General features: G+C 24.5%; 3 protein-coding genes across 7 annotated transcripts; 1 reads left to right on the top strand and 2 right to left on the bottom strand.

Annotated features, from left to right (window-relative positions):
* Window positions 1–2,800: 2,800 nt before the first annotated feature.
* On the bottom strand, window positions 2,801–5,822 carry LOC135145258 (uncharacterized). The gene is made up of 6 exons (XM_064077371.1): window positions 5,723–5,822; window positions 5,586–5,669; window positions 5,134–5,244; window positions 4,641–4,763; window positions 3,509–3,751; window positions 2,801–2,934 (listed from the first exon to the last, which is right to left on the bottom strand). The coding sequence occupies exons 1-6, from the start codon at window positions 5,820–5,822 to the stop codon at window positions 2,801–2,803; spliced, it is 795 nt and encodes a 264-aa protein (XP_063933441.1).
* A 1,994-nt stretch (window positions 5,823–7,816) lies between these two features.
* Window positions 7,817–13,955, bottom strand: LOC135145242 (nuclear pore glycoprotein p62-like). Of its 4 annotated transcripts, XM_064077351.1 has the most exons (12): window positions 13,882–13,955; window positions 12,742–13,761; window positions 12,670–12,691; window positions 12,379–12,608; window positions 11,866–12,306; window positions 11,752–11,810; window positions 11,624–11,701; window positions 11,395–11,481; window positions 11,104–11,241; window positions 10,534–10,617; window positions 9,417–9,509; window positions 7,817–7,892 (listed from the first exon to the last, which is right to left on the bottom strand). In XM_064077351.1, the coding sequence occupies exons 1-12, from the start codon at window positions 13,892–13,894 to the stop codon at window positions 7,848–7,850; spliced, it is 2,310 nt and encodes a 769-aa protein (XP_063933421.1). In that variant the 5' UTR covers window positions 13,895–13,955; the 3' UTR covers window positions 7,817–7,847. The 4 variants fall into 4 exon arrangements, with proteins under 4 accessions (XP_063933421.1, XP_063933420.1, XP_063933419.1 ...); XM_064077350.1 differs by having other exon boundaries at window positions 11,866–12,497; window positions 12,560–12,608; window positions 12,670–13,761; XM_064077349.1 differs by having other exon boundaries at window positions 11,866–12,608.
* Window positions 13,956–16,032: 2,077 nt separating this feature from the next.
* On the top strand, window positions 16,033–19,159 carry LOC135145243 (probable transaldolase). Of its 2 annotated transcripts, XM_064077354.1 has the most exons (10): window positions 16,033–16,135; window positions 16,200–16,393; window positions 16,448–16,601; window positions 16,661–16,800; window positions 17,417–17,510; window positions 17,658–17,833; window positions 18,488–18,563; window positions 18,665–18,717; window positions 18,802–18,829; window positions 18,882–19,159. In XM_064077354.1, exons 1-9 carry the CDS (start codon window positions 16,069–16,071, stop codon window positions 18,808–18,810), a joined length of 963 nt encoding a protein of 320 aa, XP_063933424.1. In that variant the 5' UTR covers window positions 16,033–16,068; the 3' UTR covers window positions 18,811–18,829; window positions 18,882–19,159. The 2 variants fall into 2 exon arrangements, with proteins under 2 accessions (XP_063933424.1, XP_063933423.1); XM_064077353.1 differs by lacking the exons at window positions 18,802–18,829; window positions 18,882–19,159 and having other exon boundaries at window positions 18,665–18,747.
* Window positions 19,160–19,881: the final 722 nt, after the last annotated feature.

Here is a 19,881-nt window from a genome sequence, read left to right as displayed (position 1 = left end):
ATGAATACTCCAAAAAAAAAAAAGTTTAAGTATTTATTAGTAAATTTCGTCTTCTAAAAATGGAGCGGCTGGTAATTGGCTCGAATCGATTTCTCTTAAGGCTTGCGTCGTTTCATTACAAACCGCTTAATGTAGTTTTTTAGAAAAAAAATTTTTTACTGCAAAATGAAATGAAATGAACTTTATTTCTACAATTATTACAATTAAAAAAAGTATATTTAGATTAAATTTTTTTAAAAGATTTTTATGTACAAAAAATATTTTAATAAAAAATTTCTACTTTATTGGCGGGACCATTTTTTATAAATTTTAAAATCATTAATTTTTGTTAACATTGCAATTCGTTAGACTTTTGTAAGTAAATTTAAATCATGTTCAATCGCATGAAAAAAAATATTAAAAAATGGAAAAAAAATAAATCTAAATCAAAATATTTACATTTTATAATATTCCTAGCTGGCATATAAAATTTCAAATAAAATAATTATAGGTTTTTTAAAAAAGCTAAAACTTTTTTAATAATTTTTAATAATTATCAAAATATAATATAATATCCTTATATAAACTTGAAAGTAATGTATAATATTTATATATAAAAATAAGAAACTTTTGGCGAGATTTAAATTTGTATAAGTTTTACAATTTTTAAGCAGAAAAACAATTAAAAATCGTAATATAAAATTTAAAAAAATAATAAAGAAAAAAAGTTTCTAAAATCGAAAAGGTTAAAAAAAAAAAAGTAAATAATAAAATATTAAAAAATTCTATAGAAAAAGAATAGAATAAAAAGTATATAATAAGAGCTTATTAATATATAAATACATTATAAAAAGTTTTGCTTTAGAACACTTTTAGATAATTTCAAAATGTTTTTCCAAAAAAGTTTAACTAATAATAACAAAAAGGTAAGAAATAACAAATTTTCTAGTATAAGGTAAAATATGAAAAAAATAGTCAAGAGGATATAGTAAAAATATTAGAAAATACAAAAACTTTTACTAACAACTTGATATAAAATGAAGTAAAAATAACAAAAGATTTTAAAAAACTTTTAAATATTAAAAAAAAAGAAGATAAAAAAGTATTACATGAAGTATAACAACTCTATTAATACTAAGTTCTTCAAATTACAAAAAAAAGTTTAATAGAAATTTTAATTTTTATAAAAATATAAATTTTATAATATTTAAAATTTTCTGTTTATATAAATATAAAAGTCATATTAACTTTAAAAACTCCAAAAAGTTTCTTATAATATTTTATAAAATTATAAAATAATAGTAAAAATAATATAAATTCTTTTTGTTATTAACTTTATAAAAGTACTTAAAAAAATTGTTGTACCAAACTAAATAAAAAAATAAAAAATAAAAATCTGCAACTCGTAAAGAAGTTTAAACCAAAAAGAAAAATAACTTAATTTTCATAAATTAAATATTAATTTTAAAAAGTAATTCCATTTCTGATATATATATATATATATATATATATATAATTAGTTAACTTATTATAGTTTTTATTATAATTGTAATATAAGTTGGTAAACTTTAACTCGTAAATAAAAAATAGTAAAAAACCTTAAAATTATTTCAAAGTTAAAAATATTTCTTTGAAAAAAAGTTATAAGCATTAAAAAAAATTTCACGTACAATAGTAATAAAATATAAACACAATTTGTAAAAGTTGATATTTTAAAGGTAAAAAAAATTATGAAAAAATTAAATAAAATTTTAATATTTTAGTTATTTCTATTATTTTTTCATTATTTTTTATTTTCACTCTTTTATCTATTTACTTGAATTATGTTAACTTTTTGTTATTAATATTTATTTTTTATTTTAATTTTTTATTGAGAAGAAAAGTTTAGGAAGATTTTGTTAATATAAAAATATTATTATAATATTTTAGAATTTAAAAAAAAGGTAGAGATATGAAGAATTCACTGGTAAATTTATTTATATAAAATAGTATAGAATTTTAGAAAATAGAATTAATGTTAAAACTAAATCGTGTAATAAAAAAAAGTTAAAATATTTTACTTGAAATTTTTTTTACTGCAAAGTAGAGAAATAATATAAAAAGGTAAATCTTAATATATATATATATATAAGATTTTATAAAAAGTAAAGTAAGAGGTTCCTTTGATAATTTACAGCGAATTCTTAATAAAATAAACACTTAAATATATATTAGTAAATAAATAACAAAATAATAAAAGATTTATTAGAAATTAGCTTTGTACAAGTAATTAATTTACAAAAAAAAAAATAAAGATGACGAACTTTTGCGGTTAGAATTAAAAATATGATAAAGTATAATATAATATAATATTAATTACAATTACAATTATAAATATAGAAATTATTATTTTTATTAAGTTACAAAATATTAGAATAATATAAATGCAAACAAAAAGTAAAAGCATTAATTAAAGGTTAAAAGAATAGTGTATAGTAATAATAAATATATAATAATTATACTTTACATTAAATTTTTTAAATTGCATTTATTTTAATAATAAAAAATAAATTGAATAGAAATTTCGTAACACAAAAAATTCATACCGTATAGAATAATGGTAATGGTAATATAAGATATAACAAAAATGACAATAACTAATAGTTTATAAAATATCTTAAAACAGTTACTGATATAAATTTAAAAAAGTTAAAAAAATTATTTTTTTACTAATTCTTTAAAGATAACTATAAAATTGTAATCATTCTCATTAAAAAGTATAAAAATTAAATAGAAACGAAAATATAATTAATAATAGAAATCTGTTGAATAATATATTAATTTAGTTTAAAAAAAAACCAGAAATCAAAGAAGCATTAAAAAAAAGGCCGCTGGGTCCACGTGTGCAGGAAAGTGCTGGAATAATGACTCCATTCATAGCAATAAAAACTCCAGAAGAGAGAAGATTGCTCGCCCCTAAATTTAAAGTAAAAATTATATATCAAGTAAACTGTAAATTAAATAAATACTATATAATTTTATAAAATATTCTAGACAGAACTTTAAAAAGATTTACAAAAGGGATTAAGTATTATTAAATTTATAATTAGTTTATAATAAAAAAAGAATCAAAATAAAAAAAGATTACTTACGTTTTTAAGTTAATTAAGATTTAGAAATTAAAATAATTACAGTACATAATTAAAAATAGTATAAAGAAAAGAGCAAATTTATTTAGTCGTTCTCTAGGATTTAAAATTTTTATTAATTAGTTTCCCTAGCAATTATTATATTTTTTTTCAACATTTCATCATGTCCGCTCTACAGAACTTTTATGTTGAACTTTTTTATAAAGAAATTATATAATTTCTTAAATTTCCAGTAAAGAAGTGGTAGAAATTATAGTTGCTCTCAGTCTTGTAATTTAAAAAATATATATAAATAATATAATTTCAAATACTTTAATAGTCTATAATAACTTAAGAAATTAGGCACAAGTTTAGAAATTAAGATATCTTTAGATATATAAATTTTCGTAAAACGTATATACCCACAGCAAGTCCTATATTAAATTCGGCGTCGGAATTTTTAAATTGATGCGGAACAAAAGAGCCAGTCAAGATGATTAACTTGTTCTGCTCCAATTCAGACTCGAGTGCCAAAAATTGAGCAGTTTTTATTAATGTTTCAGTTCCGTGGGTTACAATAATTTTCATTTCGGGAGCAGCAAGACAAGAATTTTTTAGAGAATTAAGATCGTCTTGTGTGAAATTGGAGTCGTCTCTCTTACAAACTAATAAAAAGTAGTACACTCAAGACTAATGTTATAAAACATTTGAAATTATTTTTTTTTAATTGTGATAATTTATTAAAATAAAAAATTTTATGCTAAGCACAAATGGTAATCAGAGTGAGAAAATATTTTTACCAAATGCTTTAATTTATATATTTAATAAATTTTTCAAATCTCTGTTTTAATAAATCTAAATTAATGTGTAAAACTAAACATAATTTTCTAGTAACTTACTAACTGCGTTGGAAATTCTTCTTAACATCACTTTTTTATGCTTTAATAAAAAATTTCAAGCTTTATAAAATCGTCTTTATTTAAATATTCTTAAGTGCAGTTCTTTTCTTCTTAATAAAACACTTTAATAAATAGATTAAAAAAATTTAAATCCAACGAACCCGAATTTTTCAAAACAATGCGCAAAACTAAATTTATTTAATTATTGACAAAGTTCTAATTTTTTTTAATTAACAAAAAAAAATTATAACTTTTTAAAAGCAAATATTATAAACTTGTGAAGCCTAAAGTTTACGTAAATAATAAACACTTGTATGAATTAAATCTTTAACTACCAACAATCTTAAAAAAAACAAAATATCAAAATACATTTAAACTTTTCCTTTTCAACTTTTAATTAAAATTTTAACTTTAATATTTTTATAAAGTTCGCGTGGTCCAAATTATTTTTTTTTAAAAAAAGAGATTTTGTAGATTTCTACTACCCTTGCTTATAATACCCTTTATGAAATTAAACAACTTAAATAACTAGAAAGCAGTAGTATAACTTCACTGCTACTAATTACTATTATTTTTTTCTCAGTAAATAAAAATGTTTGAATCTATATTTAAAAATAATTTTATTAAAAATTTTAGAAAAAAAAATTAAATTTACCAGTAACCAGCCTGTGTTTAACGGTAAGTTTTAATTTAGAAAAGATTTTAGAGATGGCAGGATGAGAGACTGTAAGGCCCCGTCGATTAGGAGATGTTGAGTATATTTTATCGATGGTTCCTCCTACAGATTTATATATAAAAGTTAGTATAAGAATTTAAAACTTTATAAGATTTATATATAAAGTTGAAAATAAAAAAAATAAATTGAAAAATATGTAAGAAAAGTTTAATGCATTAAAATTCAAATAAAAATTTTCCCGCTTATTGTAAATTTAAAATAAAATCAATAGATTAATTCAATAGAAATTTTTTTAGTTTACTGCTATATTTACCTCTACGTAACTTTTTTTCAATATTTTATTTAAGAACATTTACTGCTAAAAAATAAAATTTCTAGTAAAAAAATTTATAGTTTTAAAATTTGTTACTATATCTAAACTTTTCTACTTTTATAAAAAATTAAATCAATGCACAACAGATTAAAAACAAACCGGTTTGAATTAATAATAACTCCAAGACATGATTATAGACGGAAGACGAAACTTCTCCAAAAGAATGCAAAAAAGATTCAGATCCTTGAAAAGTTTCAAGAGGCTTGTGTGCTAATTTTAATTAGTCTTAAAAATTATAAAAAAGCATATATAACGTAATCTACTCTAAATTAATTTTTTAATCAGCTAAATTTTAGCGTGTTATTTTTTAATCAGATCTAAAAAAAAACTTTACAAATAAATTTTAAAACTTAGGTAAGCAAGAAAATCTTGAAAGTTGAGGAAAAAAGTGGAGAAAAAAAACAATCAATTTATTATAAAGTTTACTATAAAAATACAACGCCCAAAATTATCCCAACTTATTTTAAGCTAAAAAGAAATTAAAGAAGTTAATAGAAACATTGAATAATCAATAAATTAATGTAAAAGCTAATATTTGGTAGGTAACAAACCAATTGTAGGGTCTAAGATTGGTAAAACATTAGCGTGTCTCCGCTGAAGGTGCCTTAGTAAGTGAGTGGTAGTACCCTGCTTACCTATTTTATATATATTACTTATTAGCAAGTAAAAAAAATATAGATATCTGTACCCCTTACGAGCTCTATGTGGCAATGCGAGCAGATAATTCGGGTTTCATCTCCTTCTTTAATACTGAAATGAGCCCAGACTGCAGATCTTTTATTACCCATTGACAAACTTTATCTAAATTAGCTTTACCAAATATTAATTTATTAAACTAGCGAAACAAAAGAAGCTAAAAAAATCTTTATTACACTTAAAAGCTGGCCATTTCTTAAAATACTATAATTTAACCAAAAATAGAAAAGATTTAACGGCCCATTTTAGAAATTTATAATTACATCTTTAATGCAAATGCACAGAAAATAAAAGAAGAACATCCCAAGAAAAAAAAGAGGAAAAAAGAGAAGACTTTACAGTGTAAACTTATGTATATAATATGAAGTTCCGAAATCTGCTTATCGAACCGAACAAAATAGACGTAAAACGTTCGAAATTTGCACCTCTCGCTTATGGCCTGCAGGTGCTCTTAAAAACTCGTTTTTTTTTTTTTCAGCAAAGCCGTCAGTCTGCTCTGCTGCAGCGTTGATTTTTTAACCTGTTCATTGTAATAAATAAGCCGTTTATAATTAAAATAAATATTTTGAGTGTGCTGTTGTACTCTATCATCGATGATTTTTTAGGTGAGGCTTCACGTTCTCTGCTTATAAAATAACGTCTTCACATCCTTAAAATCTGCCAAGATTAATATTAATTAATAACTTATGTATAAGGCCATAGCCAACAGATCTTTTATATTTATAATATCATAGCCACGATTGTATTAATAAAAGTAGGACCTAATTTTTTTTTTGGTGAGCAGAAGCGAAAGTTTTAGTAACCTTAAGAAAACTAAGTTTAACTTGCCGGAAGGCGAAAAGCTAATAAATAATTCTTGAAAGATTTTTTATACTAATTGCGAAAAGGTGGTTTCCATAGGGCTCGTGATATTGCGTCGCTTACGAGAGCACTAAGACGGTAAAGCCCAGTATAGTAAACTTTTAGGAAGGTTGTACAAGTATTACAAGTTACAATACCATTAAAATTTACTGGATTAAACTCAAATAAACCTTCTTGTTAAGGACAAAATAAACCGTATACGGCAGATCAGTTTTGCTTATGCGTTTAGTAATAATTATATACGGTTTAAAGCTAGGCAAAAACTAATTAAAACTTATTTTTGTTAAATCAAACAGTTAGCAAATAGCTCTCAGATTCATCTCAAAAGGTTAATTATTAACCCGTACAAGTTGCTTTGAATCTTTTATTAGTCAAAATGTGACCTCTCAGATAATTTCGGTTTACTTATCAAAAGAAAAAGTCACTCAAATTTACCTTACATAAGAATACTTAAAAACAGTTGCCATAATAGCAAATTTTCGCTGTGCATCTGTTTACCGAAAAACAAACTAATTTATGAATTAAGTACCAATCTTTACAATAAATTCAATTCTGAAGTATAATAATTTATGAAACTATCAGAAAAGTTATAAAACTAACAACCGATTATGCAAACATTATGCTTCATAAAAACCTTTAGATTTTTTATTTCTACGTTTGTTATATTGAGAATTTTGTGTACTTCAGAGTAATTGCAGTAGACTTTTTATGTTTCAATTTGAAAATTTTTATTATTACAACCTGTACAATATTAACACTTTTCTAAAAATTACTTTTCAAAAGCCTAAGCAAATTTCAGTTAAATAATTAAAATAGAATGGAGTTTATATACTATAAAAAAAACTGTATCAAAAGGAATCCTTTAAAAAGAGAGGTTTAAAAATTATTTTAAATTTATTTAAATTATCTTTATAATAAATTTAGTGTTTTTATTGTTATTAGTTTTATAAAAGTTGTTTTTTATCTATATTTTAGTTTACGTTATGCCGTAAAAATATTGAAATGCAAAAATGAAGCTAAAGTTGATATTAATAAAAAAAACTGTTTGTAGTAAAATAACTATCAAATCTAGAAATTATTCAAATAGTTACTTTAGTTGAAAACTATTAATCGAAATATCTAATAATAAACACTAAACAGTAAAGATGTAACTGTTTAATACCAATAGTTTATAATACAATACACTAAATCACATCCGGGCTCAAAATAAAAACTTTGTTACAAATATAATTAAATTTATTAAAAATAAAAAGATCCTATACATCATGAGCAAGTTTTAAACCATCCATTTGAGAACTGATCTAAAAAAAAATTAAAAAAGATTATTCCTCGAATTAGTAATTTAGGGCCTTACAGATATACAGATATATTTAAATAAAATCAAAATCAAGATAGCTAATTTTTATTACTAAATAAAAAGAAAAGCAAAATCTTTTCCAATCTGTAATCTTTTAATATAGAACCACTGACTTAGCAATAAAATCTATTTTTACAATAACTAATGTAACGTTCTACTTTAATTAAAATCGCTTTCAAAGTAGACTATACTTGAAATTAACTATAAAAAGAACACTAACTACAAGGAAAACTAAATTAAATTTGGTAATAACAATTATTTAAGTAAAATTTAGGCAAAAGAATCACCAAATTAACAAAAACCAGTTTTTATATAAATTTACTTTAAATATCAACAAAGAATTTAATTGAGTCAACTCAAAATTAATAAGTGATTTAATAATATTAAATTTGTTAAACAGTTCAGTTAATTAACTTTTAATAAGTCGATCTCCAGATAAAACTAATAAGTTGAAAAATAAATATAAATTTTCAAATTATAAATTAGAAATTAATTTGTGTTTATAAATTAAACAACTTTTTAGTTAATAAAAAAGATTTTAAAAAAATTTTTTTTAATAAACTTTCAAACCAAATTTAAATTACACTTTATTGTAATAAGAGTTTTTTATTATAATCTACTTCATTATTATTAATATTAGCTTTAGATTAAGCAAAAATAAATCAAATTTTTTAAAATGAATGTTTACTTATTTAAAATAAAAAATAAACACATCTCGAGCTAAAACTAGAATATAAATTTTTAAAAAACTTTCAAGACATTTATAGTAAACTTAATAAAATTTTTAATTCCCGTAGATTTTAAAAAAAAATTTCAACTTGATCTCAAACCAAAATATAAAAATTTAAATTAATTTTAAAACTTTATAAAAAAGTTTTAATTCACGTAAACTATAACATAAAAGTGAATTGAATAAAAATTTTTAACAATTATTAATGAATATTAATAAAAATGTGTTAGTAATAAGTAAAAGTTATATCATAACATAATAAATAATAATTATAGCAAAGAAATAATATTCTATTAATAATAAATATATTTTAATTAATAAATAAATAGTAAATAAAAAATAATAATATATAAATAAATAAATAAATAAAATTTATTAACAATAATATTAATAAAAAACTTATACACTAATAATAATAACTAATCATAATAACAATAAAAAATATATAATTGATTAAAAATAATAATATATAAACAAATTATAAATAGAAGATGAATAACAAAAATATATATAAAAAATAATAATAAATGATAAATATTAATAAAAAATAAAAAATACATGAAAAAGTAATAATAATATATAAACAAATAATAAATCTATGATCATAAATGTAAATAAATAATAAATTTAAAATAAATAAGGAGTAATAATAAAAAATAACTATTAAACAAAGAATGAAATTAATAAGTAAATAAATAATAAATATAATAATAAATTATTTAATAAATTAATACGAACTTCTTCAATACTATTGAGGAGTTGCCCGGCGTTGCGGTCGATCCACTGCAACGACGACATGTGATGGTTCAATATTTTCACAATTTGACTAACCTTGAAAAAAAATAATCATAATTGCTTATGCTTATCAAAAAATATATAAAAGTTCACAAAAGTTTTTTTTGTAAAATAAAGTTTTTCAAAAAAGTTTACAAAAAGTATATTTTATATATATATATAAGTTGGTGTAAAAAAGATTATTTTACGAAAGCAAAATAATTTTTTTTAGTATTCTAAAGTTTATTAGTTACAATATTTTATTATTTATAGTTTATAAAGTTTTCAGTGTAATATTTTATATATAATAATATCCATGACTATAATAAAGGTATTTGTTTGTATGTGTTTTATTATTATTAAAACTTTTACCATGCACTTTTATTATGTTTGCTGTACTTTTTTTAAAATGTTTACGTGAAAAGTGTGTAAATTTTAAAATTGTAATAAAGAAAAGCTAATTATCTATAAGATAAATATATGTTAAAAAAAATTTTGTATTAAATAGTAAAATTAAAATTTTTATTATAAAAATAAATAAAAACTCATTTTACATATGTTTGGTAAAATATATAATAAATATTTGAAATAAAAGTTTAATAATAGCTTATAAAATATTTGTTTATTTTCATTTATAATTTATGCAAAAATATATAACGAAAAAATATAAAAAATTATGTAGTAAACGTTATTTTTTTATTTTATCTACAAAATACTTAAAAAATATGTAAAGTTTTTAAAATTTATTTATATTAAAGTTTCATATTTTTCTAAAAATTCATTAAAAGTTTGGAAAGTAAGTAGTATTTACTTTTATTTAAAATATGCATATGATAATATTTTAATATAATAAATAGTTATAAACTCTTTTGATAAAAATAAATATGAAAATATATTGGAAAGCGCTTATATATAGAAAATAATAAACTTTTGATAAAAATGTTTTTTTATTAATATATAATAAATGTAAAATAAACTATTTAAATGAATATATTTATTTTATGATTAAATACTTTATATACACTCATTTTCTATAAAAAAACAACACCAAAACTTTTTGATAAAAAAAATAATAAAAAACTGGATCTTCTGGATCTGCTCCCCTTAAAACTGCTCTGTTCAAGTCGCTAATGAGCTCTTTTAGTTCTTCTTCCAAATTAGTTAACTATAATAATAAGTAAAAAAGTTACGATAAATATATGATTTGCATTTTATATTAAAATTTATATATATATTAAATAATAATAATAAATATGAATGTATTAATAATTATTAAATAATAATAAAAAAAGGAATTATAATATAAACACAAATTTAATTTATTTATGTAAAAAAATTATAATAGCGTTTGTAATAGTAATAAATACTATGACTTATTTCTAAATAATAAAAATAGATAGTACAACTCACATTACAATAATAAGTAATATGAGAGAAGAACTCTACAGTAATAAATGTATTATTAATATAAAGTAATATTGAAAATTGCAAATTGTTAAATATAAAAAATATATAAAAAACTAAATATAAAAGATTGACTAGCCATCAATAATCTATAAATAGTAAAGAGAATAAATTTATATATAGCTTAATATATATTGAATATAATAATGTAAACAATAAAAATATAGATAATAATAATAATAAAGACTCTCTTATTGGACTGAACAGCGAGACTATACAATCTCCTTCGCTTTTGATCGGCGCTGCCCAATAAGTTCATGTTATTAAAGTTTTTATGTGTGGATAAACTGTTTTCTATTTGGCTCAGCACGCCGTCAAGATCATCCTACAAGCAAAAAAAAGTATATACTATAACTTTTATATAAAAATAAATAAATTTATAAATTATTATTTATGTATATACTTTTTAACATTTCTGAATTTTAGTATTATTTTTATTATTATTAAAAGTTAAAATTTTATTTATTTATTTAATAACTTGCTGGGACATAACAAACTCTATTTTACTGTCCAGAAGCTTTTGCTGTTCTAATAAGTCATCCACTTGACGGTTGAGAGTTACAATCTTCACCAAATTTTAATTAATGATAAAAAAAAAGCAATAAACACACTCGCATAAAGTAAGAAATAATAAGATTTCATATTATTATACAAAATACTTGAATTTTTTAAAAAAATAAAAGGGAAAAGTATAAAAGATTTAAAACTTTTTCATAATTTTCGTGAGTTTGGCGATCAATTCCTTCTATTTCCACTGCCTGTTCAATAAACTTTTGTATATTCACCTAAAATAAAGTTATTATTATTATAATGTTTAATATTTGTTAACACAAACTTCTGTTGTCTGCTTCCACTCATTTAACACCGATTCAATCTTTCTCTCATCAAGTTTTTCTGTTTCAAAAAAAAATTTATAAAATATCAATAAAAATTATTGAAATAAACACACTGGCCATTTCCTCCATTTTTTTTTTTATTTGTTCACTGGCTTGAACGCCAGCTGGAATAGTAAGAGAAGACGCACTGGAAGTGGTCGGCGGTGGAGCTGAAGATGCTTCACTTTTAGAAAAAGTATTGAAACTTGTGGCAGGCTTGAGTTTGTCTCCGGAAGAAGAATCTCCAGGAAAAGCCCGTGTAGTCGCCGTCGAAAGCTCAAAGGATGAAGTGGGTTTCTCAGTAGTCTCTACTGATGATTTACTATTTTCTTGACTAGCACCGCTAGCAGTGCTGGGAAGGTTAAAGGTTGTTGCAGAAGTCTGTGCATCTTTGCTTTGCAGAGAAGCAAGAGTACTTGGCTCAGAGGGAATTATATTCGCCGCTAAAGATGTAGTCTTCTTATCATCTGTTCCGCTTATAGAAGTTTGGCTCCCAAAAGAAAAATTTCCAGAGCCTGTAGAAGATTGTCCAGAATTAATTGTTTTATTATCAGCAGAGCTGGGAAAGCCAAATGAAGGCACAGAACTTTGAATGGAAGTAGAAGGCGCTTCATTGTTTTTTTTTTCCTTCATTGATTGAGAAACAATAGACTCGGTTTCTTGAGAGGAAGTATTCTTGAGGTTTGTAGTGACGGTAGGCTGATTACTTCCGAAAGAAAAGGCGTTAGAAATAGTGGAAGCATTTTTAAAATCGTTAGAAGGCTTAACAATGTCTTTTGAGGTAGAAAAGGTAAAATTGGGAGCAGGATTTTGGGAGCTCAAAGAAAAATTAGATTTTAGTTGGAGATTCTCACTACCCGTTTGAGAGGCAGTGATACCTGTACCTGGTGTGGTGGAATCCTTAACCTTCGTGTCAGTAGTAACCGGATTACTCCCAAAAGAAAAATTACCGGTCAAAGTCGAAGATTGTTCATAACTAAAAGGTTTAGTTCCACTTTCTGAAGTACTGGAAGAGCTACTTCCCAGTGCTTTTTCGGAATTCAAAGCAGTAGGAACCGAGCCAAATCCAGAAGACTGATAACTTATATTTTCTTTCGAAAAGGGAAGATTGCCTGCAGTTGTTCCGGTTGGAACATCTGTAGTTTTCGCAGTAGCAAATATATTGTTAACTCTATCTTGTGTGTCGGTGTTCAGAGGATTAATATTAGACTTGGAATTAGCCCCGACACTCTTAGTGTCAGCCGTTCCGGTCTCAAAAGAAAAATTATTATTTAAAGTTTTAGTAGAACCAAAAAAAAAATTCCCTGAAGCTGTAAAATTAGAATTAGCAGCTGAAGAAACATTTTTAGTTTCAAGCGGGTTTGATTCAACAGAAGAAACGTTAACTTCCTTAGTAGAACCTATATTTTGAGAACTAACCTTTCCAGCTCCGAAAGAAAATGGATTCTGAAAAGTGGAAGTTTTATCTAAAGAGAACGAAGTAACTCCTGAGGAGGGTAAGTTTGACGTTTTTTTGTCTTCTGCAATTATAGTTTTATCGGTTGATAAGGTTGGAAGCCCTTTGGATTGAAAAGAACTTGTTGTGCCCGAAAAATTTAAATTTTTTCCAAATGTTAAGTCGCTTTGAAATATTGAGGATTTTTCTGTGTTAGTACCAAGAGAAGTGTTCAAGCCTCCACTAGTAGTTCCGAATTCTGACGAATTACCAAAAGAAAATGATTTGTTTTCACCAGATTTTTCATTGTTCTGAGTAGTTATTAGGGAAGCACCAAATATTGTATTGCCTCCAAAAGTACTAGGACCCACTCCAAAACCAGAAAAACCAGATGTTTGAGAAGGTGCAGCCGAAGTAGGATTCTCTGCGGCCTGACCAAATTTTAAAGCATTTGTTTGAAAGCTTGAACTAAAAGGATTACTCCCCGTGTTAGTATTTTCGGATTTTGAATCAGTAGTTATTGTTCCACCGAAATCTTGAAACGAAGACGCCATTAATATTTTATGAAATAAATTAAAATATAATATATATTTTATAAGTTATTAACAATAAAAGTTTTAGATATTTATAGTATACAATTAAGCCTTTTACTTACTTGTAAAAGACATACTGAAAGGGAGATAATGTATGTATCAATAAAAACTGAACGAGAGATATTCACAATCCTCAAAGCAACTAACGCAATCTATAAACTAGTAACACGCAATGCGGAACAGCCTATTCTTTTCTACGGGGTTCGGCCCCTGACTGCCACAAGTTTCTGAGTAAAAACGTTTCTTAGTAGAAATTCATTAAATTATTAAGTTTGTAATTCTAATAAAGCCCAATTATAAGCTGTAATGGGGGCTTGTCCTAACGAAACTATTTTATAAATAGCGGTTTTAATGTAAGCGATGTGCTCACTAAAAATTTATCTTTCTTTTAAAGTAAAACTGGCTATTAAACAATTATCTTTTTGGTCTGGAGAAATTAAAGTACGATGAGCCTAAATTTATCTAGCTTCTTAATTCTTAAAAAAATCGCATTACTTCACTATGAAAATGGTGTTATTACCAGTACTAATATTATTCTTACTTAGAGAAAAAGCAAACATGCCTTCAGGAGAGAAGAAGGGCAATATTTATTATAACATAATGAAAACGTAGCCATAATAAGTTACATATTTAAAGGGTTATAAACTAATTTACCTTAATAAACAGTATGTTCACATAACGCTTACATCAAAATTTATATTTGTAAGAGAGCTATAAAGATTTTATATATAGTTATGACTAAAACTATTTGCTTAAAGTTAGTAAGTAAGAGATTTATACCTTATTTATAAAATTGTGGGAGCTATGTACCACTATGAGGCACGCTTGAGAATCCAATACTTTGAGGGCAAGGTTCACTTTTTAAAAGGCAGACATGTTCATGGAACTCTCTAGAGGTTCCCAAAAGAAAAAACTTCACTATCGAGCTTACACAGGAATCAATACCTGGACATTCTGGAATTTAGAGGATTTAAAAAAAAACGAAAGGGCCGGGTCATCTTAGTTCAGTGCTATTGAGAGACTTGAACAACTAATTAGTCGTTAAAATGACAAGCGCCAGTGCATCCTTTTCAACGCATTGATCACAAAAAACGCTGGTTGATATAATGTTTCTTATTACAATTATATTTTCCTGTTATATATTTTCAGATATTTTTTACATGTTCTGGTGTAGGTTTGCTATTATTTTTTTTTTATATACTTGCACTTTATTTTTGTTTGATTATCAATTGTTAAAATAACCACCAATCATGGCGTCTTATAAACTCCGTTGAACCATTAATTAACAGTACTGCATCAATTCACCACGAAAATAAAAGCCCAATGGTTTCAATAGTAGAGACTTGGTGGTTTTACTTAAAGGTTTTTACCAAAGAAAATAATTTTAATAATCTAATTAATCAAAATCAGGTGTATTAACTACTTATAATAAGCTAGGTCATAGAGTGTAGTCACCTTTTTTTGTTGTTTTGTTTTACCTTACAGTGTAAGTGCATATAACGGCTCCTAAGCATATAAGCTGTTGAATCGTTTCTTCTAAGGCCATAGATAACTCAGGCTTAAATATTTCACAGTAATGTTTCACTAGGATACTCGTACTCTCACACTCTCCGAGTTTTTTTTTTTTTGTAACAAAACTTAGTGGTGTAATTGAATAAGTCTAGCCGGCAGCCTCTACTAATGATCTTTTAGCGGAGTTTTTCTGCCCTGCAAGGCCAATTGATAGAGGTCCTTGCGCATAATTTTTTACGTAGTTCTACTAATTATTAAATAAAAGAATTAAAAAATAGTTGTACATAATAATATATAACCATTCTTTGGCTACCGTAGTTATGGCAGTTCATACCGTAATTTTTATATCTATAAAATACGGTAGATGAATTTAAAAATTGCATTAAAAATTATATAAAAGATCCTCGCTTCCTCACTCTGCGTACTTTAAGCTTTAATATACTTTTTAGTCAATTTATAAATTGTTAGGCTTTAAAGTATACCGTCAAGGCATTTCCTCAAAAATACAAAATTTCCTTTCCTGGTTAGTAGCGTCACGTTTTTGAAGCATAAGCGCTTAGGATAAATTTACGGTCAAAACCAATTGCTGAAAGCCTTCTTAAATAACATACTTGATTGAGCATCAACTATAGATCAAAATACGGAGAAAAAATATATATAAATTTTTTGAAAGAGCTAAGAGCTTGACGTCAGCGAGTCTCTACCGCTTTGCGTTGTTTAAGAGTTCTGTTGCCGCTATGACCTCTTCCTTGGACCACTTAAGAAAGCATACTAACATTGTTGCGGACACCTCAGATATATCAAGTATTGTCCTTTATTATCCAGCTATCCTTTTACTAATCAAAATTATTAACTATTAATATAATAGCCATTAGCAAGTTTAAACCTTCGGAAGCTACTACCAACCCCAGCTTAATTTTGTCTTCTGCTAAAATTGATTCGTATAGACACTTCCTTTACGAAGCTGCTACACTTTCAAAACAAAAGTTTGATTCCACCTCTGAACAACTAGAGGAAGCTTTAGACTTCCTGACTGTGCGTTTTGGTTGTGAGCTTCTCAAGGTTTTTAGGCGTTGCGACTATAATTTGATTCAAAGTTGTTTATATCGTAGCAAGGTTGTCCCCGGCCGAGTGAGCACCGAAGTGGATGCTTCGTTATCTTACGATACTGAAGCTTCCATTAAAAAAGCTAAGAAGTTAATATCTTTATATGAATCACTTGGTTTTTCCAGAACTCGTGTCCTTATTAAACTGGCAGCCACCTGGGAAGGTTTTTATAATTTATTTTTTCTTTAATTATAAATTTGTTTATAGTTACTTATCTAAAAGGCATTCAAGCCGCCCAAATTCTGGAGAATGAAGGCATTTGTTGCAATATGACTTTGATTTTTAATTTTGTTCAAGCCGTTGCATGTGCAGAGGCTGGAGTAACTTTAATTTCACCTTTTGTCGGTCGAATTTATGACTGGGTTGGTGTCAATTCATAATTTTTAATTTTCATTTATCACGGTTATAAACATTTTGTAAGTTATTATGTAATTTAATACCATCTATTATTATAAAACAATTTTCAGAAGCACTTTTGTTAATTTTTTTTAATAAGCTTTTCTACTTTATTTATAGATTTTAACGTTTTCTCCTCTTAATAATTTTACCTTTGAGTTATTTTTGTTCCTATTTAATGAAAGATTTATAATTTTTTTTTTAAATAGTGAGCTTAAGATAACTTAGAACACAAATTTTATAGTTCATCTTGCTAAAATTTTTAAACTTTCTATAATATAGTCTCAGACTAAAAGTACTGTAAAATTACTGTTTCTTTAATATGTAATCAATTATAAATAATAATTAACTTTATTAAATTTCTTTCATATTCTTGTCACGCATGCTTTTTTTAAAAAGTATTTTTACCGACATTGAAGATCTTACTCTGCGTTCGTTTATATTTAGTTTCATTTTTATAGTAAATATTATACATATTTATTATTTTTATACTAATATTTATAAAGTTTTGTAAAATCTATAGTAAGTTTATCTATAGTTAAAACTTTTTGCTTTGTTATATCTTTCATATCTAAATAATAGTACAAAGAAAAGGATGGCATTTCCTACTATTCTCCTCTTGAAGACCCGGGAGTTCGATTTGTTACCAAAATATATAACTATTTTAAAAAATTTGGTTTTATTATTTATTAAAATTATTGTTATTAACTTTATTTTTATTCTTATTACCATTATTATTATTATTATTATTATTATTATTATTATTATTATTATTATTATTATTATTATTATTATAAAATAACCAATAAACTAAACTTATCAGGTTTTTTAACCAGTGTCATGGGCGCCTCATTTCGAAACACCAATCAAATCGAAGGATTAGTTGGCTGTGATTTTCTTACGATTAGCCCAACGCTACTGGAAAAGTTGCATGCTAGTAATAAAGACCTTCTCCCTGCTCTTTCTAGTGGCTCTTCTAATTCTACGCCTCTTGAAAAAGTGCTCCTATTATTATAATTATCACATCTTCTTTATTACTTATAATAATAAATAAAAGTTTTATTATAAGTCTTTTATTATTATTAATTTTAAAAAAACTCTGAATGCATATTAAAATGTTTACTTTTATATTTTAATAGCTTATTTTTATATTATATAATTTTAATTTTTTATAATTTTCCAAATTAATATGATATATATAAAAAATATTATCATAAGTAAAATGCATTTACTTTTATTACGTTAGAAGTTTGTTGGAAATTGTATAGGGTGGCTAAGGTTTTTCGTTAGAAATTTTAAATTTAATTTGAATCTTTATAATATAATTAAGATATAAAGCCAGCAATTTTGAATATATTGTACTTTTTAGTAAAAAAAGCTTTGATAATGTTAAATAATTAGATAAATTCCTTTTCTTTTAATTTTTTGTGTATAATAATTAATAACTTTACTAAAAATTTGGATGCTTGAAAATATATTAATTTATAATTATTAAGTCTTCTAAACGTATTGCAGTTATTAAAAGAGTAAATCATTCAGATTTATATAATTTATACATATCTTGCTAATAACGATAAACTAATCTTTAGAATTTCAAACTACTTTTTCGTTTGATTAGTAAAGTAAGCAACTAACTTATATTTTTTTGGCCAGGTTGAAAAAGTCACCGAATCTTATTTTCGTGGGTGTTTGCAGCGAGATGAGATGGCCTCTTTTAAATTGAAAGAAGGTTTTTATAAAAGTTCCTTTAATTATTTGAAAAAGTGTTTTATGCATTAATGGTTATCTATTAATGGTTATTCGATTAATTATGCAACTACATTTGTTTAGGCATACATAAGTTTATTGAAGACACTGAAAAGTTGAAGGCAATTATTAAAGAAGTTTTACTTAAATAAATAAAATTTTTGCAACTTTAAAATTTTTTTTAATAATTTAAAACTTGAATAAAAAATTTCCAACTGAAGCAAAACTAGGAAATTATCAAGTTACTCGGTTTACTTGATTAACCCTTATCCATGTCCGGGCCTCATACTTAATTGTTTAGTAAAAATCTTGTAGATTGCTTTGCTGATACACCATAAAGCTGGAGGTGAGTACACATGCCATTATACCATTTTTTTTGTTAGGTTTACCAGTGGCGTGTCAACGAAAACTTATATACATAATGAACATGAAAAAGAGGCAGATAGCACATTGAGGATCATGAAGTTATACAAACAGAAGCAGGAAAAGAAAACCTTAAAAAAACAAATAGTGTTTTAATACTTAGAAAGAACTTGTTTGCCGCTACGAAAAGACTGTGAAATATCTCTAGCCGTCACCAGCAAAACCTTAGCTACACTTCGTAAAAGCAAATAAATGAAGAATGTAATCGATTTTTTGTACTTAAAAAACATGTATCTTCAGTGAAAAGTAGTATCTTGTTTACATAATATGCTTCTTCTCATAACCCCTTAATATTTAATTTTATCGTTAACGATACAATAATTTTGATGCACCTCGTTGGGAATCATGTTCTTTCTTAAGCCTTTAAATTTTTTTGCAATATTCCACTTTTTAATGTTTAAAGTGATTTTCAAACTTAAAACTGAAAGAAATTAATATTTTAATTTTCTTTTCTTTGGTTTAAACACGTGGTTAATCCATTTCTCTCCGTAATACTAATTTTTCGTATTCTGCCGACCAGTGAACAAGATTTTACCTGACTATTTGCGTTTGGTAATAATTTATTGACAATCATTAATCTCGCTTGTTATTGCTATCCTAAGTTTGGCGGTCTTTTAGTTTGTGTTTTTGTGTCAACTTAAATTTTTATATTATTCATATATGAAATAAAGCAGATGAAATGTACTTTATGGCTTGCTGTCACCTAACGACTATATATAAAAATAATTATTGAAAACCCACATGCTTATTATGTGCTCTTTTTTTTTAAAAAAAAAAGTGTATAACAAAAATGTTAAATTAAGAATAAACATAAAATATATCGAGTTGTAAATTTAAGATTAATGCAAGGAGAACGCTTGCCAGTTTTAAAACTCTTG

Source organism: Zophobas morio, unplaced genomic scaffold (assembly GCF_036711695.1).
Source record: "Zophobas morio isolate AGI-343-1 ecotype UQ-CSIRO unplaced genomic scaffold, CSIRO_AGI_Zmor_V1 ptg000134l, whole genome shotgun sequence".
Taxonomy (NCBI): Eukaryota; Metazoa; Arthropoda; class Insecta; order Coleoptera; family Tenebrionidae; genus Zophobas; species Zophobas morio.
This window is presented reverse-complemented; position numbering and strand designations above follow the sequence as displayed.